General features: G+C 42.4%; 1 protein-coding gene and 1 long non-coding RNA gene across 2 annotated transcripts in view; one reads left to right on the forward strand and one right to left on the reverse strand.

Annotated features, from left to right (window-relative positions):
* The first annotated feature begins 4,100 nt into the window (after positions 1–4,100).
* LOC142696325 (alanine aminotransferase 2-like) overlaps positions 4,101–18,380 on the forward strand; it is a 44,274-nt gene continuing 29,994 nt past the window's right edge. Inside the window, exons 1-5 of the mRNA XM_075847666.1 lie at positions 4,101–4,229; positions 9,888–9,977; positions 10,590–10,698; positions 11,402–11,535; positions 12,365–12,608. Of these exons, the coding sequence (XP_075703781.1) occupies positions 4,107–4,229; positions 9,888–9,977; positions 10,590–10,698; positions 11,402–11,535; positions 12,365–12,608 (700 nt within the window). The 5' untranslated portion in view covers positions 4,101–4,106. The remainder of the gene's footprint in view (positions 4,230–9,887; positions 9,978–10,589; positions 10,699–11,401; positions 11,536–12,364; positions 12,609–18,380) is intronic.
* LOC142696328 (uncharacterized) lies at positions 10,134–11,531 on the reverse strand. Its single transcript, XR_012864245.1, has 3 exons — positions 11,336–11,531; positions 10,503–10,692; positions 10,134–10,399 (listed from the first exon to the last, which is right to left on the reverse strand). It is a non-coding gene; the product is annotated as an uncharacterized LOC142696328 (long non-coding RNA).

Consider the following 18,380-nt stretch of genomic DNA (forward strand, 5'->3'; position numbering starts at 1 on the left):
TATAGACCCCAGACCAGACCCCTTAAATTAATACAGACCCCAGACCCGACCCCTAAACTAATACAGACCTACACCGGACCCCTAAAGTAATACAGACCCCAGACCAGACCCCCTAAACTAATACAGACACCAGACCCCTAAACTAATACAGACCCCAGATCAGACCCCCTAAACTAATGTAGACCCCAGACCAGAACTCTAAACAAATAAAGACCTTATACCAGACCCCTTAAATTAATACAGACCCCAGACCCGACCCCTAAACTAATACAGACCTACACCAGACCCCTAAAATAATACAGACCCCAGACCAGACCCCCTAAACTAATACAGACCCCAGACCAGACCCCTAAACTAATACAAACCCCAGATCAGACCCCCTAAACTAATACAGACACCAGACCCCTAAACTAATACAGACCCCAGATCAGACCCCCTAAACTAATACAGACAACAGACCCCTAAACTAATACAGACCCCAGATCAGACCCGTAAACTAATAAAGACCTTATACCAGACCTACAAACTAATACAGACCCCAGACTAGACCCCCGAAACTAATACAGACCCAGACCAGACCCCTAAATTAATACAGACCCCCCAGACCAGACCCCATAAACTAATACAGACCCCAGACCAGACCCCCTAAACTAATACAGGCCCCCTAAACTAATACAGACCCCAGAACAAACAGGGTTCTCTATGATAAGGGTTTTTCTCTGATAATTGGGGTTCACTATGATAAGGCTCTATGATAGAGGGGTTCTCTATAATAATTTGGGCTCTCTATGATAAGGGGGCTCGCTATAATAATTGGGACACTCTATGGTAAGGGGGGATCTCTATGATAAGGGGGTTCTATGATAGGGGGCTCTCTATGATTAGGGGGTTCTCTATGATAAGGGGGTTCTCTATGATAAGGGAGAGTTCTATGATAGGGGGTTCTCTATAATAAGTGGGTCCTCTATGATAAGGGGCTGTCTATTATAAGGAGGCACTCTATGATAGGGGGGTTCTCTATGATAATTGGGGCTCTCTATGATCGGGGGCTCTCAGTGATAGGGGGTTCTCTTTGATAAGGGGGCTCTCTATTATAAAGAGGGGATCTTTGATAGGGGGTTCTCTATGATAAGGGGGTTCTCTATTATAAGGAGGGGCTCTATGATAGGGGGTTCTCTATGATAATTGGGGCTCTCTATGATAAGGGTGGCTTTATGATAGGGGGCTCTCTATGATAAGGGTCTTTTTATGATAATTGGGGCTGTCTATGATAAGGGGGATCTCTTTGATAAGGGACTCTCTATGATAATTGGGGCTCTCTATGATAGGGGGGCTCTATGATAGGGGGCTCTAGGATAGGGGGCTCTATGATAGGGGGGTTTTTTATGATAAGGGGGCTCTATGATAAAGGGGGTTTTCTATGATAAGGTGGTTCTCTTTGATAAGGGGGCTCTCTGTGATAAGGGGGCTCTCTGTGATAAGGGGGATCTCTTTGATAAGGGGGTTCTCTTTGATAAGGGGGTTCTCTATGATAGGGGGGTTCTCTATGATAGGTGGGTTCTCTACGATAAGGGGGGCTCTATGATAAGGGGGTTCTCTATGATAGGGGGTTCTCTATGATAAGGGGGGCTCTATGATAAGGGGGTTCTCTATGATAAGCTGGTTCTCTATGATAAGGGACTCTCTATGATAAGGGGGGCTCTCTATGATAGGGGTGGGGCTCTATGATAAGGGGGCTCTCTATGATAGGGGTGGGGCTCTATGATAAGGGGGCTCTCTATGATAGGGGTGGGGCTCTATGATAAGGGGGCTCTCTATGATAGGGGTGGGGCTCTATGATAAGGGGGCTCTCTATGATAGGGGTGGGGCTCTATGATAAGGGGGCTCTATGATAAGGGGGCTCTCTATAATAAGGGGGATCTCTTTGATAAGGGGGTTCTCTATGATTGGGGCTCCTTAATGATAAGGGGGGCTCTATGATAGGGGGGTTCTCTATGATAAGGGGGGCTCTCTATTATAGGAGGGGTTCCCTATGATAAGGTGGCTCTCTATGATTTGTGTTCTATCATGGGGGCCCATAATCTGTTCTTTAACAGGGGGCCCTGCACAGACACAAATAACTTTGAACTCACCGGACTCTTATTTCTCCCCATAATCCGGTATAGAAGGAGGATGAGCGACCTGTGCGGTTAATAAGTGACCCCCCAGATTACATTATAACAAGGTCACAGGGTCCCAGACATCCCTCGTGTTAATGATTCCTCCGCGATCAGTCGCTTCTAAGCTTCAGCCAGACACCAGAAACTCCAGTCATCCCCAAAACCCAGGTAATATCAGGGGGCCCAAGGGAAAACGGGAGCGGCACAAACAGAGGACATTACATAAGACATGAGAATGAGGTAGAATGTATGGAACACTGGGATGATGGGTGTAGTGGGTATATGGTAACACTGGGATGATGGGTGTAGTAAGTATATGGTAACACTGGGATGATGGGTGTAGTAGATGTATGGTAACACTGGGATGATGGGTGTAGTGGGTATATGGTAACACTGGGATGATGGGTGTAGTAAGTATATGGTAACACTGGGATGATGGGTGTAGTGGGTATATAGTAACACTGGGATGATGGGTGTAGTGGGTATATGGTAACACTGGGATGATGGGTGTAGTAGGTATATAGTAACACTGGGATGATGGGTGTAGTAGGTATATGGTAACACTGAGATGATGGGTGTAGTAGGTATATGGTAACACTGTGATGATGGGTGTAGTAAGTATATGGTAACACTGGGATGATGAGTGTAGTAGGTATATGGTAACACTGGGATGATGGGTGTAGTAGGTATATGGTAACACTGGGAGGATGGGTGTAGTAGGTATATGGTAACACTGTGATGATGGGTGTAGTAAGTATATGGTAACACTGGGATGATGGGTGTAGTGGGTATATGGTAACACTGGGATGATGGGTGTAGTAGATATATGGTAACACTGGGATGATGAGTGTAGTAGGTATATGGTAACACTGGGATGATGAGTGTAGTAGATGTATGGTATCACTGGGATGATGAGTGTAGTAAGTATATGGTAACGCTGGGATGATGGGTGTAGTAGGTATATGGTAACACTGGGATGATGGGTGTAGTAAGTATATGGTAACACTGGGATGATGGGTGTAGTAGGTATATGGTAACACTGGGATGATGGGTGTAGTAAGTATAAGGTAACACTGGGATGATGAGTGTAGTAAGTATATGGTAACGCTGGGATGATGGGTGTAGTAGGTATATAGTAACACTGGGATGATGGGTGTAGTAAGTATATGGTAACACTGGGATGATGGGTGTAGTAAGTATATGGTAACACTGGGATGATGGGTGTAGTAGGTATATGGTAACACTGGGATGATGGGTGTGATGGATGATTGTTGCACCCCAACATTACAGTATTGTAATGTTGGGGTGCAGTGTATGGGTGCTGGTGATAGGTGAATGTTTATTGCTGGGGTTATAATTATATCAGGGAGTCAGTGGATTAGATGTATAATTATATCGGGGTGCCATGTGTTTGATAATACGTAGGTGAAGAACAGATAATATTGGGGTGAAACATTTATGATAACATTGGGGTCAGGAGTAGATTAGATGTATGATAATATTGGGGTGTCCAGTACATGATAATATTGGTCAAAGAGTAGATTAAGTGTTTCATTTGTCTGATAATATTAGGTTGTCAGCTTTATGACAAAATTGGGGTGATGAGATTAGATGTATGATAACATTGGGGTGTCATGTATATTCTAATATTGGGGTGAGGACTAGACTAGATCTATGATAATATTTGGGTGAGGACTAGACTAGATCTATGATAATATTGGGGTGTCAGGTGTATGATAATAAGGTGAGGAATGGATTATGTGTCTGATACATATAATAATATTGCGGTATAGCGCAGAGTAGGTGTCTGATGATATTGGGGTGTGAAGTCTATGATAAAAGTGGGGTGAGGAGCAGATTAGGTACGCTGAGCCCGTGGCGCCCCCTTCAGTAGTGGGAACAGATCTTGAGGTATAAATCTCTATCTTGGATCTTGCAGGAGACAGGATGACCCCCAGAAAGAAGCTGTTGACTCTGGAGTCAATGAATCAGAGCGTTCGAGCTGCCACGGTTCCTATTCTGGGTCCCCTCTCAGTCCGGGCTGCCGAGATCCAGAGAGAAATTCAAGAGGTAACAAAAATTGTTTATTAAAATAAAATATACCATACTACAGCCACCCCCAAAATATACAATAATCAACATATAAGATACTGGATCTCCCCCCCCCCCAACATATAAGATACTGGCTCTCCCCCCCAACATATAAGATACTGGCTCTCCCCCCCAACATATAAGATACTGGATCTCCCCCCCAACATATAAGATACTGGATCTCCCCCCCAACATATAAGATACTGGATCTCCCCCCCAACATATAAGATACTGGATCTCCCACCCCAACATATAAGATACTGGATCTCCCCCCCAACATATAAGATACTGGATCTCCCCCCCAACATATAAGATACTGGCTCTCCCCCCCAACATATAAGATACTGGATCTCCCCCCCAACATATAAGATACTGGCTCTCCCCCCCAACATATAAGATACTGGCTCTCCCCCCCAACATATAAGATACTGGCTCTCCCCCCCCAACATATAAGATACTGGCTCTCCCCCCCAACATATAAGATACTGGATCTCCCCCCCAACATATAAGATACTGGATCTCCCCCCCAACATATAAGATACTGGCTCTCCCCCCCAACATATAAGATACTGGCTCCCCCCCCCAACATATAAGATACTGGATCTCCCCCCCCAACATATAAGATACTGGATCTCCCCCCCCCCAACATATAAGATACTGGATCTCCTCAGACAATATAAGATTTTAAAACCATTTAAATGTGAAAAACTTGGATCATAAGCGGCGCTGCTACTTGAAAAATGAAGATTAGGACAATGTGAAATAATCTGATGAGGATGCCAGTTCGGTGTCGAAACGCGTAGCCACAACCGCAAATGAATGAAAATTATTTCACATTGTCCTAATCTTCATTTTTCAAGTAGCAGCGCCGCTTATGATCCATGTTTTTCACATATAAATGGTTTTAACCTTGTGGCGAACCTTTGGTTAACAGGTTTTGGATCCTGGCAGCAGCACTTATTACATTCATTGCTCACTTATTGGCGTGTGTATCCATAGAACCTAGGTGAGCATAGCTCTGTTTCTAATTACTTATACACTACCGTTCAAAAGTTTAGGGTCACTTAGAAATTTCCTTATTTTTGAAAGAAAAGCCCAGTTTTTTCCAATGAAGTTAACATTAAATTAATCAGAAATCCCCTCTATACATTGTTAATGTGGTAAATGACTATTCTAGCTGCAAACGTCTGGTTTTTAATGCGATATCTACATAGGTGTATAGAGGCCATTCCCAGCAACCATCACTCCAGTGTTCTAATGGTACATTGTGTTTGCTAACTGTGTTAGAAGGCTAATGGATGATTAGAAAACACTTGAAAACCCTTGTGCAATTATGTTAGCACCGCTGTAAACAGTTTTGCTGTTTAGAGGAGCTATAAAACTGTCCTTCCTTTGAGCTAGTTGAGAATCTGGAGCATTACGTTTGTGGGTTCGATTAAACTCTCCAAATGGCTAGAAAAAGAGAGCTTTCATGTGAAACTCGACAGTCTATTCTTGTTCTTAGAAATGAAGGCTATTCCATGCGAGAAATTACCAAGAAACTGAAGATTTCCTACAACGGTGTGTACTACTCCCTTCAGAGGACAGCACAAACAGGCTCTAACCAGAGTAGAAAGAGAAGTGGGAGGCCCCACTGCACAACTGAGCAACAAGACAAGTACATTAGAGTCTCTAGTGTGAGAAATAGACGCCTCACAGGTCCTCAACTGGCAGCTTCATTAAATAGTACCCGCAAAACGCCAGTGTCAACGTCTACAGTGAAGAGGCGACTCCGGGATGCTGGCCTTCAGGGCAGAGTGGCAAAGAAAAAGCCATATCTGAGACTGGCTAATAAAAGGAAAAGATTAATATGGGCAAAAGCTCAGACATTGGACAGAGGAAGATTGGAAAAAAGTGTTATGGACGGACGAATGGAAGTTTGAGGTGTTTGGATCACACAGAAGAACATTTGTGGAACGCAGAACAACTGAAAAGATGCTGGAAGAGTGCCTGACGCCATCTGTCAAGCATGGTGGAGGTCATGTGATGGTCTGGGGTAAAGTGGGAGATTTGTACAAGGTAAAAGGGATTGTGAATAAGGAAGGCGATCACTCCGCAACGCCATGCCATACCCTGTGGACAGCGCTTGATTGGAGCCAATTTCATCCTACAACAGGACAATGACCCAAAGCACCTCCAAATGATGCAAGAACTATTTAGGGAAGAAGCCGGCAGCCGGTATTCTATCTGTAATGGAGTGGCCAGCGCAGTCACCAGATCTCAACCCCATAGAGCTGTTGTGGGAGGAGCTTGACCGTATGGTACGCAAGAAGTGCCCATCAAGCCAATCCAACTTGTGGGAGGGGCTTCTGGAAGCATAGGGGGGGGAAATGTCTCCCGATGACCTCAGCAAATTAACAGCTCGAATGCCAAAGGTCTGCAATGCTGGAATTGCTGCAAATGGAGCGACCAAAGCAAAGTCTGAAGGAGAAAATCATTATTTCTAACCTTGTCAATGTCTGGACTGTATTTTCTAGTCATTTTGCAACTCATTTGATAAATATAAGTGTGAATTTTCATGGAAAACACAAAATTGTCTGGGGGACCCCAAACTTTTGAACGGTAGTGTACCTCCTTGGATTTACCTGCACTATGTGGCGCCGTGCATTTTTCTCTTGTTTCTCTAATATAAGATTCTGGATCTCTCCCTTAAAATATATAATAATCAACATATATGATACTGGATCCCCCCCCCCAAATATAAGATACTGGATCTCCCCTCCAAAATATAAGATAATGGATCTCCCCCAAAATATAAGATACTGGATTTCCCCCTCAACATATAAGATACTGGATCTCCCCCCCAACATATAAGATACTGGATCTCCCCCACAAAATATAAGATACTGGATTTCCCCCTCAACATATAAGATACTGGATCTCCCCCACAACATATAAGATACTGGATCTCTTCAGACAATATAAGATTCTGGATCTCACCCCCAAAATATACAATAATCAACATATGATACTGGATCCCCCCAAATATAAGATACTGGATCTCTCCTCCAAAATATAAGATACTGGATCTCCCCCAAAATATAAGATACTGGATCCCCCCCAAATATAAGATACTGGATCTCCCCCCAAAAAATATAAGATACTGGATCTCCCCCAAATATACAATAATCAACATATAAGATACTGGATTCCCCCCCCCCCCCCAACATATAAGATACTGGATCTGCCTCCAAAAAATATAAGATACTGGATCCACCCCAACATATAAGATACTGGATCTCCAACATATAAGATACTGGATCCCCCCCAAATATAAGATACTGGATCTCCCCCCAAAAAATATAAGATATTGAATCTCCCCAAAATATACAATAATCAACATATAAGATACTGGATCTCCCCCAAGATATAAGATACTGGATCTCTCCCTTAAAATATACAATAATCAACATATACGATACTGGATCCCCCCCCCCCAATATAAGATACTGGATCTCCCCTCCAAAATATAAGATAATGGATCTCCCCCAAAATATAAGATACTGGATTTCCCCCTCAACATATAAGATACTGGATCTCCCCCCCCCAACATATAAGATACTGGATCTCCCCCCCAACATATAAGATACTGGATCTCTTCAGACAATATAAGATTCTGGATCTCACCCCCAAAATATACAATAATCAACATATGATACTGGATCCCCCCAAATATAAGATACTGGATCCCCCCAAATATAAGATACTGGATCTCTCCTCCAAAATATAAGATACTGGATCTCCCCCCCCCCCAAATATAAGATACTGGATCTCCCCCCAAAAAATATAAGATACTGGATCTCCCCCAAAATATACAATAATCAACATATAAGATACTGGATCTCCCCCCAAAATATATAAGATACTGGATCCCCCCAACTATAAGATGCTGGATCTCCCCCAAAATATAAGATACTAGATCTCCCCCAAAATATAAGATACTGGATCTCCCCCCAAAATATAAGATACTGGACCCCCCCCCCTCCCCCCAAGAAAAATATAAGATACTGGATCTCCCCAAAAAATATAAGGTACTAGATCTCCTACACAATATATGATTTTGGATCTCCCCGACAATATAGGATACTGGATCTCCCCTTCAAAATACAAGATACTGGATCTCCCCCAAAATATAAGGTACTGGATCTCCTACACAAAATAAGATACTGGATGTCCTCAGACAATATAAGATACTGGATCCACCTCAAAAAAATAAGATACTGGATCTCCCCCAAAAACACTATAAGATACTGGATCTCCTCAGACAATATAAGATGCTGGATCTCCTCAGACAATATAAGATATTAGATCTCCCCCTCAAAAAAATATAAGATACTGGATCCCCCCCAAAATAATATACTGGATCCACCCCCGAAAAAAATATAAGATAGTGGATATCCCCCCAAAATATAAGGGAACAAATGAGATCTAGGAGCTGCACTGTAGCATATGGTGGAAGAAGAGGCAGCACTCCAATAATATAGAAAAATCCAAAATGTATTCACCCAACATACAGACAATGTTTCACCTTCCCATTGAAGGCATTTTCAAGCTTGAAGGTGCCTTCAATGGGAAGGGGAAACGTTGCCTGTATGTTGGGTGAATACATTTTGGATTTTTCTATATTATTGACTGGATCTGCCCCGACAATATAAGATACTGGATCTGCCCCGACAATATAAGATACTGGATCTGCCCCGACAATATAAGATACTGGATCTGCCCCGACAATATAAGATACTGGATCTCCTCAGACAATATAAGATACTGGATCTCCTCAGACAATATAAGATACTGGATCTCCTCAGACAATATAAGATACTGGATCTATTCAGACAATATAAGATACTGGATCTCCCCCGACAATATAAGATACTGGATCTCCCCCGACAATATAAGATACTGGATCTCCCCCGACAATATAAGATACTGGATCTCCTCAGACAATATAAGATACTGGATCTCCCCCGACAATATAAGATACTGGATCTCCTCAGACAATATACGATACTGGATCTCCCCTGACAATATAGGATACTGGATCTCCTCAGACAATATAAGATACTGGATCTCCCCCGACAATATAAGATACTGGATCTCCCCAGACAATATAGGATACTGGATCTCGCCCGACAATATAAGATACTGGATCTCCTCAGACAATATAAGATACTGGATCTCCCCCGACAATACAAGATACTGGATCTCCCCTGATAATATAGGATACTGGATCTCGCCCGACAATATAAGATACTGGATCTCCTCAGACAATATAAGATACTGGATCTCCTCAGACAATATAAGATACTGGATCTCCTCAGACAATATAAGATACTGGATCTCCTCAGACAATATAAGATACTGGATCTCCTCAGACAATATAAGATACTGGATCTCCCCCAACAATACAAGATACTGGATCTCCTCCCAAAATATAAGGTACTGGATCTCCTACACAATATAAGATATTGGATCTCCCTGACAATATAGGAAACTGGATCTCCCCCGACAATATAAGATAATGGTTAGGCCTAATTTTGAGTATTATTCAATGGCCGCACTCTGAAACTCTCTTCATCTCATCCTTCTCTTCTGTAGGGGGTCTACAAACCCTTCACAGAGATCACACAATGCTCCTTTGGAGACATGCAGGCGATGGGATATAAGCCATGCACCTTCCTCAGGCAGGTCAGTATACGGTATACAGGTGGCGACCATATTGTCCAGCAGAAGTAACATCACACACTGGCCACTGGACATGTAGTCTAAAGCCGGCTATAGACACCAGATCTTTATTGGCAGGAAGTCTATGGTCAGGTGATAAGTGGCGGCAGATGTGTCTGACCACTGCTTGTCTCCGATCTCTCCATAGAAATAACATGATTATGATGGAGTCATGGGAGATAGATGCAGGCTCCGTTATCTGATGTCTGTGGCCTGAAGCCGGCTCCGTTCAAATGTGTCTGACACTGGGTCTGTAGTCATACAACAAAAAGTTGCACAATGGTTCTGATGACGGATCCTATTGTTTTAAATGGGATCTTTTTTGGAACTAATGTTGAAAGCTGATCAGTTGTGTGAGCAGGATTCAGTCAGGATAACTTTTCAGCCTTTGGATGTAAACAAGAATATTCCATTCACTGACAGCAATCAGAGTTCTTGAAAAATGCGTAGGCTTTAAAACACAGTGTATTAGAAAGTTGCAGAACTTACACAACGATGAAGCGTTATTTACAGAAGACAGTAAACCAGACAGTATTTATGCATGCGGATGTTCCTCCTATAATCTCTCCCCTCCAGGTCGTCGCATTGTCCACCTGCCCGGAGCTGCTGGAAAGTGGTCAGTTCCCAGAAGATGCCAAGACCAGAGCCCGGGCGATCCTGAAGACCCTGGACGATGGATCTGTGGGTGAGTAACCAATAATTATGGGAGGAGGAGAAGATTTCAGGAGTCAGTGGGTTTCTGGGCTCCAGACAGAGGTCTCATTGTATGGACTCCCGACATCGGCCTGTAGTGACCATCAGAACAGATCAGGTTCTCATCATTCCCACAGGTAATACTGGACTTCACCAATGAAGAACTATGGGGCTCGGGCAAGGAGACATACGTTGGCCGCCTCCACCAATGGCAATGGGTTGTAGTAGGGCTTTGGAGGTTTTTTGGCAAGTTGGAGGGCAAGATGGCACTGGGTGGTGTCTGGGGGCGTAGATGTAAGAAGGAGCCTTTGTCCTAATGACAACGTGGTATGTGGCAGGACACGCAGGGTGAAGGGGTAGCCAAGAGCAATTCTATAATTGGATGACACAACAGTTTTGTGTGGGTGCAGACGTGGCCCGGCTGGCGAGGTGTGCGGTGGGGGTGTCGGGATTTGTGCCGGGCTCCTCAAGATGTATGATTTATGCAGTACACATAAAATTGGTGGCGTAGTCACTCTGTGTCACCTTTGTGGTTCCTGTTTGGGGGGTTGGTTAAGCAGTCGTGGGTGGATATCATGTGCCCTTCTTACAAAGGGACTGGTATAGGGCTGCAGTTCACTGCCACCTACCGATCACCAGGCTCGTCCTCCCGTGTACTGACTGATGGACTGTTACTTGTCTCGCTGTATCCGCAGGCAGCTACAATCCAGACTACATAGCTCAGACACTCCCAGACAAGATCGCCAACTTCATAAAGAGGAGAGATAATGGGGTCCCCAGCAACCCCAGAAATATCATTGTGTCCAGCGGAACCTCCCAAGCTATAGTGGTGAGTTCATAATAACATTCTATTATCCTTATTGTAATGTCTTACTCTCCAGTCACAGCCAGAGCTGCATTCATAAATCTGCTTATACATTGTCTTATACTCCAGTCACATCAAGAGCTGTATTCACAGTACTGATATGCCATGTCTTAAACTTTAAGTTTGAAACTTAATTTGAGCTCCCACAATGCACTGATCTGGTGGTAACAGGAAACAAGCAGGATAGTGACTGCAGCTCTGGATGTGGCTGGAGTATAAGTCATGATGTAATAGCAGAATTGTGACTGCAGCTCTAGACGTGACTGAGTAATAGACATGATGCAACTCAGTACAGGAGAAGTTAAGGATTTACTAGGTGACTCAGCGTTATATCGAGGTGTTTTCTCACTTCCCCCTCCCCTTTTATTACAACGGAACCGGTCAGGCCGGAGCGATCATTGACCACTGCTACTTCTTCCATTGTTGTTTTGGTTAAGGAAGATAATATAACTTTTTAATTTTAGGTATAAATCCCAGAATAAAACATTTGTAGATTGTGACACATCAGGCAGTGGATATGACTCGTCTTCCGTCCCGCCTGTAGATAGGGAGACAAACGTAGTGACATCATCAGCCAATCACAAGCGCAGCTCACTAAACAAAAATTATTGTATGTATGTTATTTATGGGTAGACGGATGGATCAGAGTAATATTCCCATCAGCTGACTAAGAGTAACCTCATAGAGTAACCTCATAGGTAGATGGCGGAACCATTGGCAGAATAGGAGTAATACTCCCATCAGTTGACGCAGACTTTGCCCTCTTTCCGGACTTCCTTTGTCATTTGTACAGAGTGTATTATCCTTGGTGGTAAATGATGAGGAGGAGCTGAACACCGGGATCCTGCTCCCAGTGCCCTGTTACCCGCTCTACATGGACACCATCGGCCTGTCTGGCGCAGTCAAAGTGCCATATTACCTGGACGAGGAGCGTGGCTGGGCAGCCAATGTCAACAACATTCAGGAGTCTCTCCCGGCGGCCAGGAGACGCTGTAACCCCAAGGTTCTGTGCATCATCAACCCGGGGAACCCCACAGGTACTGAAGTCTCCACCAACAATGATGATGATGAGTCTGGAGGAGCTGAGGGTCTTATAGATGGGTTACATAATTAGTGATGAGGAGGTCTGGACATCGGCACTAGTGAGTCTAAATGGTGCCAGAAATTGTTCCAAAAATGTAGAACACATAAAACATGTCCCTTTATAAAAAATGGTGGCAGGTCGCAGGGGGGATGTCGTACACATGTGGAATTAACAAATCCAAGCACAAGAACCCATCTGTCCCTCCAACTCTTCACTGCCGGATTATTCCTCTCTGGTCTCCTTCTAATTAACAACCTCCATGTGAGGAACCACAGGCGAGCCCATCTATGGGTCCACTAACACCCCCGAGGCTTATCTTTCTCCACTAATCTCAGGTCCGCTACATGTTCCAGCACCTCCCCAGTTGGTATCCGTTTCACCAGACCCTGTCCATTCAGCTTTTATTAATTACATCAAAAATACAAACAGAAAAATTTATAATCACATGTGACATGGATACTGGTGCCTATAATAACATGTGACATGGATACTGGTGCCTATAATAACATGTGACATGGATACTGGTGCCTATAATAACATGTGACATGGATACTGGTGCCTATAATAACATGTGACATGGATACTGGTGCCTATAATAACATGTGACATGGATACTGGTGCCTATAATAACATGTGACATGGATACTGGTGCCTATAATAACATGTGACATGGATACTGGTGCCTATAATAACATGTGACATGGATACTGGTGCCTATAATAACATGTGACCTGGATACTGGTGCCTATAATAACATGTGACATGGATACTGGTGCCTATAATAACATGTGACATGGATACTGGTGCCTATAATAACATGTGACATGGATACTGGTGCCTATAATAACATGTGACATGGATACTGGTGCCTATAATAACATGTGACATGGATACTGGTGCCTATAATAACATGTGACATGGATACTGGTGCCTATAATAACATGTGACATGGATACTGGTGCCTATGACAACATGTGACATGGATACTAGTGCCTATAATAACATGTGACACGGATACTGGTGCCTATAATAACATGTGACACGGATACTGGTGCCTATAATAACATGTGACACGGATACTGGTGCCTATAATAACATGTGACATGGATACTGATGCCTATAATAACATGTGACACGGATACTGGTGCCTATAATAACATGTGACATGGATACTGGTGCCTATAATAACATGTGACATGGATACTGGTGCCTATAATAACATGTGACATGGATACTGGTGCCTATAATAACATGTGACATGGATACTGGTGCCTATGACAACATGTGACATGGATACTGGTGCCTATAATAACATGTGACATGGATACTAGTGCCTATAACATGTGACATGGATACTGGTGCCTATAATAACATGTGACATGGATACTAGTGCCTATAATAACATGTGAGATGGATACTAGTGCCTATAATAACATGTGACATGGATACTGGTGCCTGTAATAACATGTGACATGGATACTGGTGCCTATAATAACATGTGACATGGATACTGGTGCCTATAATAACATGTGACATGAATACTAGTGCCTATAATAACATGTGACATGGATACTGGTGCCTATAATAACATGTGGCATGGTTACTAGTGCCTATAATAACATGTGACATGGATACTGGTGCCTATAATAACATGTGACATGGATACTGGTGCCTATAATAACATGTGACATGGATACTGGTGCCTATAATAACATGTGACATGGATACTGGTGCCTATAATAACATGTGACACGGATACTAGTGCCTATAATAACATGTGACACGGATACTGGTGCCTATAATAACATGTGACACGGATACTGGTGCCTATAATAACATGTGACACGGATACTGGTGCCTATAATAACATGTGACATGGATACTGGTGCCTATAATAACATGTGACATGGATACTGGTGCCTATAATAACATGTGACATGGATACTGGTGCCTATAATAACATGTGACATGGATACTGGTGCCTATAATAACATGTGACATGGATACTGGTGCCTATGACAACATGTGACATGGATACTGGTGCCTATAATAACATGTGACATGGATACTAGTGCCTATAATAACATGTGACATGGATACTGGTGCCTATAATAACATGTGACATGGATACTAGTGCCTATAATAACATGTGACATGGATACTGGTGCCTGTAATAACATGTGACATGGATACTGGTGCCTATAATAACATGTGACATGGATACTGGTGCCTATAATAACATGTGACATGAATACTAGTGCCTATAATAACATGTGACATGGATACTGGTGCCTATAATAACATGTGGCATGGTGACTAGTGCCTATAATAACATGTGACATGGATACTGGTGCCTATAATAACATGTGACATGGATACTGGTGCCTATAATAACATGTGACATGGATACTGGTGCCTATAATAACATGTGACATGGATACTGGTGCCTATAATAACATGTGACATGGATACTGGTGCCAATAATAACATGTGACATGGATACTGGTGCCTATAATAACATGTGACATGGATACTGGTGCCTATAATAACATGTGACATGGATACTAGTGCCTATAATAACATGTGACATGGATACTGGTGCCTATAATAACATGTGACATGGATACTGGTGCCTATAATAACATGTGACATGGATACTGGTGCCTATGAAAACATGTGACATGGATACTGGTGCCTATAATAACATGTGACATGGATACTGGTGCCTATAATAACATGTGACATGGATACTGGTGCCTATAATAACATGTGACATGGATACTGGTGCCTATAATAACATGTGACATGGATACTGGTGCCTATAATAACATGTGACATGGATACTGGTGCCTGTAATAACATGTGACATGGATACTGGTGCCTATAATAACATGTGACATGGATACTGGTGCCTATAATAACATGTGACATGGATACTGGTGCCTATAATAACATGTGACATGGATACTGGTGCCTATAATAACATGTGACATGGATACTGGTGCCTATAATAACATGTGACATGGATACTGGTGCCTATAATAACATGTGACATGGATACTAGTGCCTATAATAACATGTGACATGGATACTGGTGCCAATAATAACATGTGACATGGATACTGGTGCCTATAATAACATGTGACATGGATACTGGTGCCTATAATAACATGTGACATGGATACTAGTGCCTATAATAACATGTGACATGGATACTGGTGCCTATAATAACATGTGACATGGATACTGGTGCCTATAATAACGTGTGACATGGATACTGGTGCCTATGAAAACATGTGACATGGATACTGGTGCCTATAATAACATGTGACATGGATACTGGTGCCTATAATAACATGTGACATGGATACTGGTGCCTATAATAACATGTGACATGGATACTGGTGCCTATAATAAAATGTGACATGGATACTGGTGCCTATAATAACATGTGACATGGATACTGGTGCCTGTAATAACATGTGACATGGATACTGGTGCCTATAATAACATGTGACATGGATACTGGTGCCTATAATAACATGTGACATGGATACTGGTGCCTATAATAACATGTGACATGGATACTGGTGCCTATAATAACATGTGACATGGATACTGGTGCCTATAATAACATGTGGCATGGTTACGTGTACCTATAATAACATGTGACATGGATACTGGTGCCTATAACAACAGGTGACATGGATACTGGTGCCTATAATAACATGTGACATGGATACTGGTGCCTATAACAACAGGTGACATGGATACTGGTGCCTATAATAACATGTGACATGGATACTAGTGCCTATAATAACATGTGACATGGATACTGGTGCCTATAATAACATGTGACATGGATACTAGTGCCTATAATAACATGTGACATGGATACTGGTGCCTGTAATAACATGTGACATGGATACTGGTGCCTATAATAACATGTGACATGGATACTGGTGCCTATGACAACATGTGACATGGATACTGGTGCCTATAATAACATGTGACATGGATACTAGTGCCTATAATAACATGTGACATGGATACTGGTGCCTATAATAACATGTGACATGGATACTAGTGCCTATAATAACATGTGACATGGATACTGGTGCCTGTAATAACATGTGACATGGATACTGGTTCCTATAATAACATGTGACATGGATACTGGTGCCTATAATAACATGTGACATGAATACTAGTGCCTATAATAACATGTGACATGGATACTGGTGCCTATAATAACATGTGGCATGGTGACTAGTGCCTATAATAACATGTGACATGGATACTGGTGCCTATAATAACATGTGACATGGATACTGGTGCCTATAATAACATGTGACATGGATACTGGTGCCTATAATAACATGTGACATGGATACTGGTGCCTATAATAACATGTGACATGGATACTGGTGCCAATAATAACATGTGACATGGATACTGGTGCCTATAATAACATGTGACATGGATACTGGTGCCTATAATAACATGTGACATGGATACTAGTGCCTATAATAACATGTGACATGGATACTGGTGCCTATAATAACATGTGACATGGATACTGGTGCCTATAATAACATGTGACATGGATACTGGTGCCTATGAAAACATGTGACATGGATACTGGTGCCTATAATAACATGTGACATGGATACTGGTGCCTATAATAACATGTGACATGGATACTGGTGCCTATAATAACATGTGACATGGATACTGGTGCCTATAATAACATGTGACATGGATACTGGTGCCTATAATAACATGTGACATGGATACTGGTGCCTGTAATAACATGTGACATGGATACTGGTGCCTATAATAACATGTGACATGGATACTGGTGCCTATAATAACATGTGACATGGATACTGGTGCCTATAATAACATGTGACATGGATACTGGTGCCTATAATAACATGTGACATGGATACTGGTGCCTATAATAACATGTGACATGGATACTGGTGCCTATAATAACATGTGACATGGATACTAGTGCCTATAATAACATGTGACATGGATACTGGTGCCAATAATAACATGTGACATGGATACTGGTGCCTATAATAACATGTGACATGGATACTGGTGCCTATAATAACATGTGACATGGATACTAGTGCCTATAATAACATGTGACATGGATACTGGTGCCTATAATAACATGTGACATGGATACTGGTGCCTATAATAACGTGTGACATGGATACTGGTGCCTATGAAAACATGTGACATGGATACTGGTGCCTATAATAACATGTGACATGGATACTGGTGCCTATAATAACATGTGACATGGATACTGGTGCCTATAATAACATGTGACATGGATACTGGTGCCTATAATAAAATGTGACATGGATACTGGTGCCTATAATAACATGTGACATGGATACTGGTGTCTGTAATAACATGTGACATGGATACTGGTGCCTATAATAACATGTGACATGGATACTGGTGCCTATAATAACATGTGACATGGATACTGGTGCCTATAATAACATGTGACATGGATACTGGTGCCTATAATAACATGTGACATGGATACTGGTGCCTATAATAACATGTGGCATGGTTACGTGTACCTATAATAACATGTGACATGGATACTGGTGCCTATAACAACAGGTGACATGGATACTGGTGCCTATAATAACATGTGACATGGATACTGGTGCCTATAACAACAGGTGACATGGAT

This window comes from Rhinoderma darwinii (genome assembly GCF_050947455.1).
Source record: "Rhinoderma darwinii isolate aRhiDar2 chromosome 5 unlocalized genomic scaffold, aRhiDar2.hap1 SUPER_5_unloc_55, whole genome shotgun sequence".
NCBI classification, from domain to species: Eukaryota; Metazoa; Chordata; class Amphibia; order Anura; family Rhinodermatidae; genus Rhinoderma; species Rhinoderma darwinii.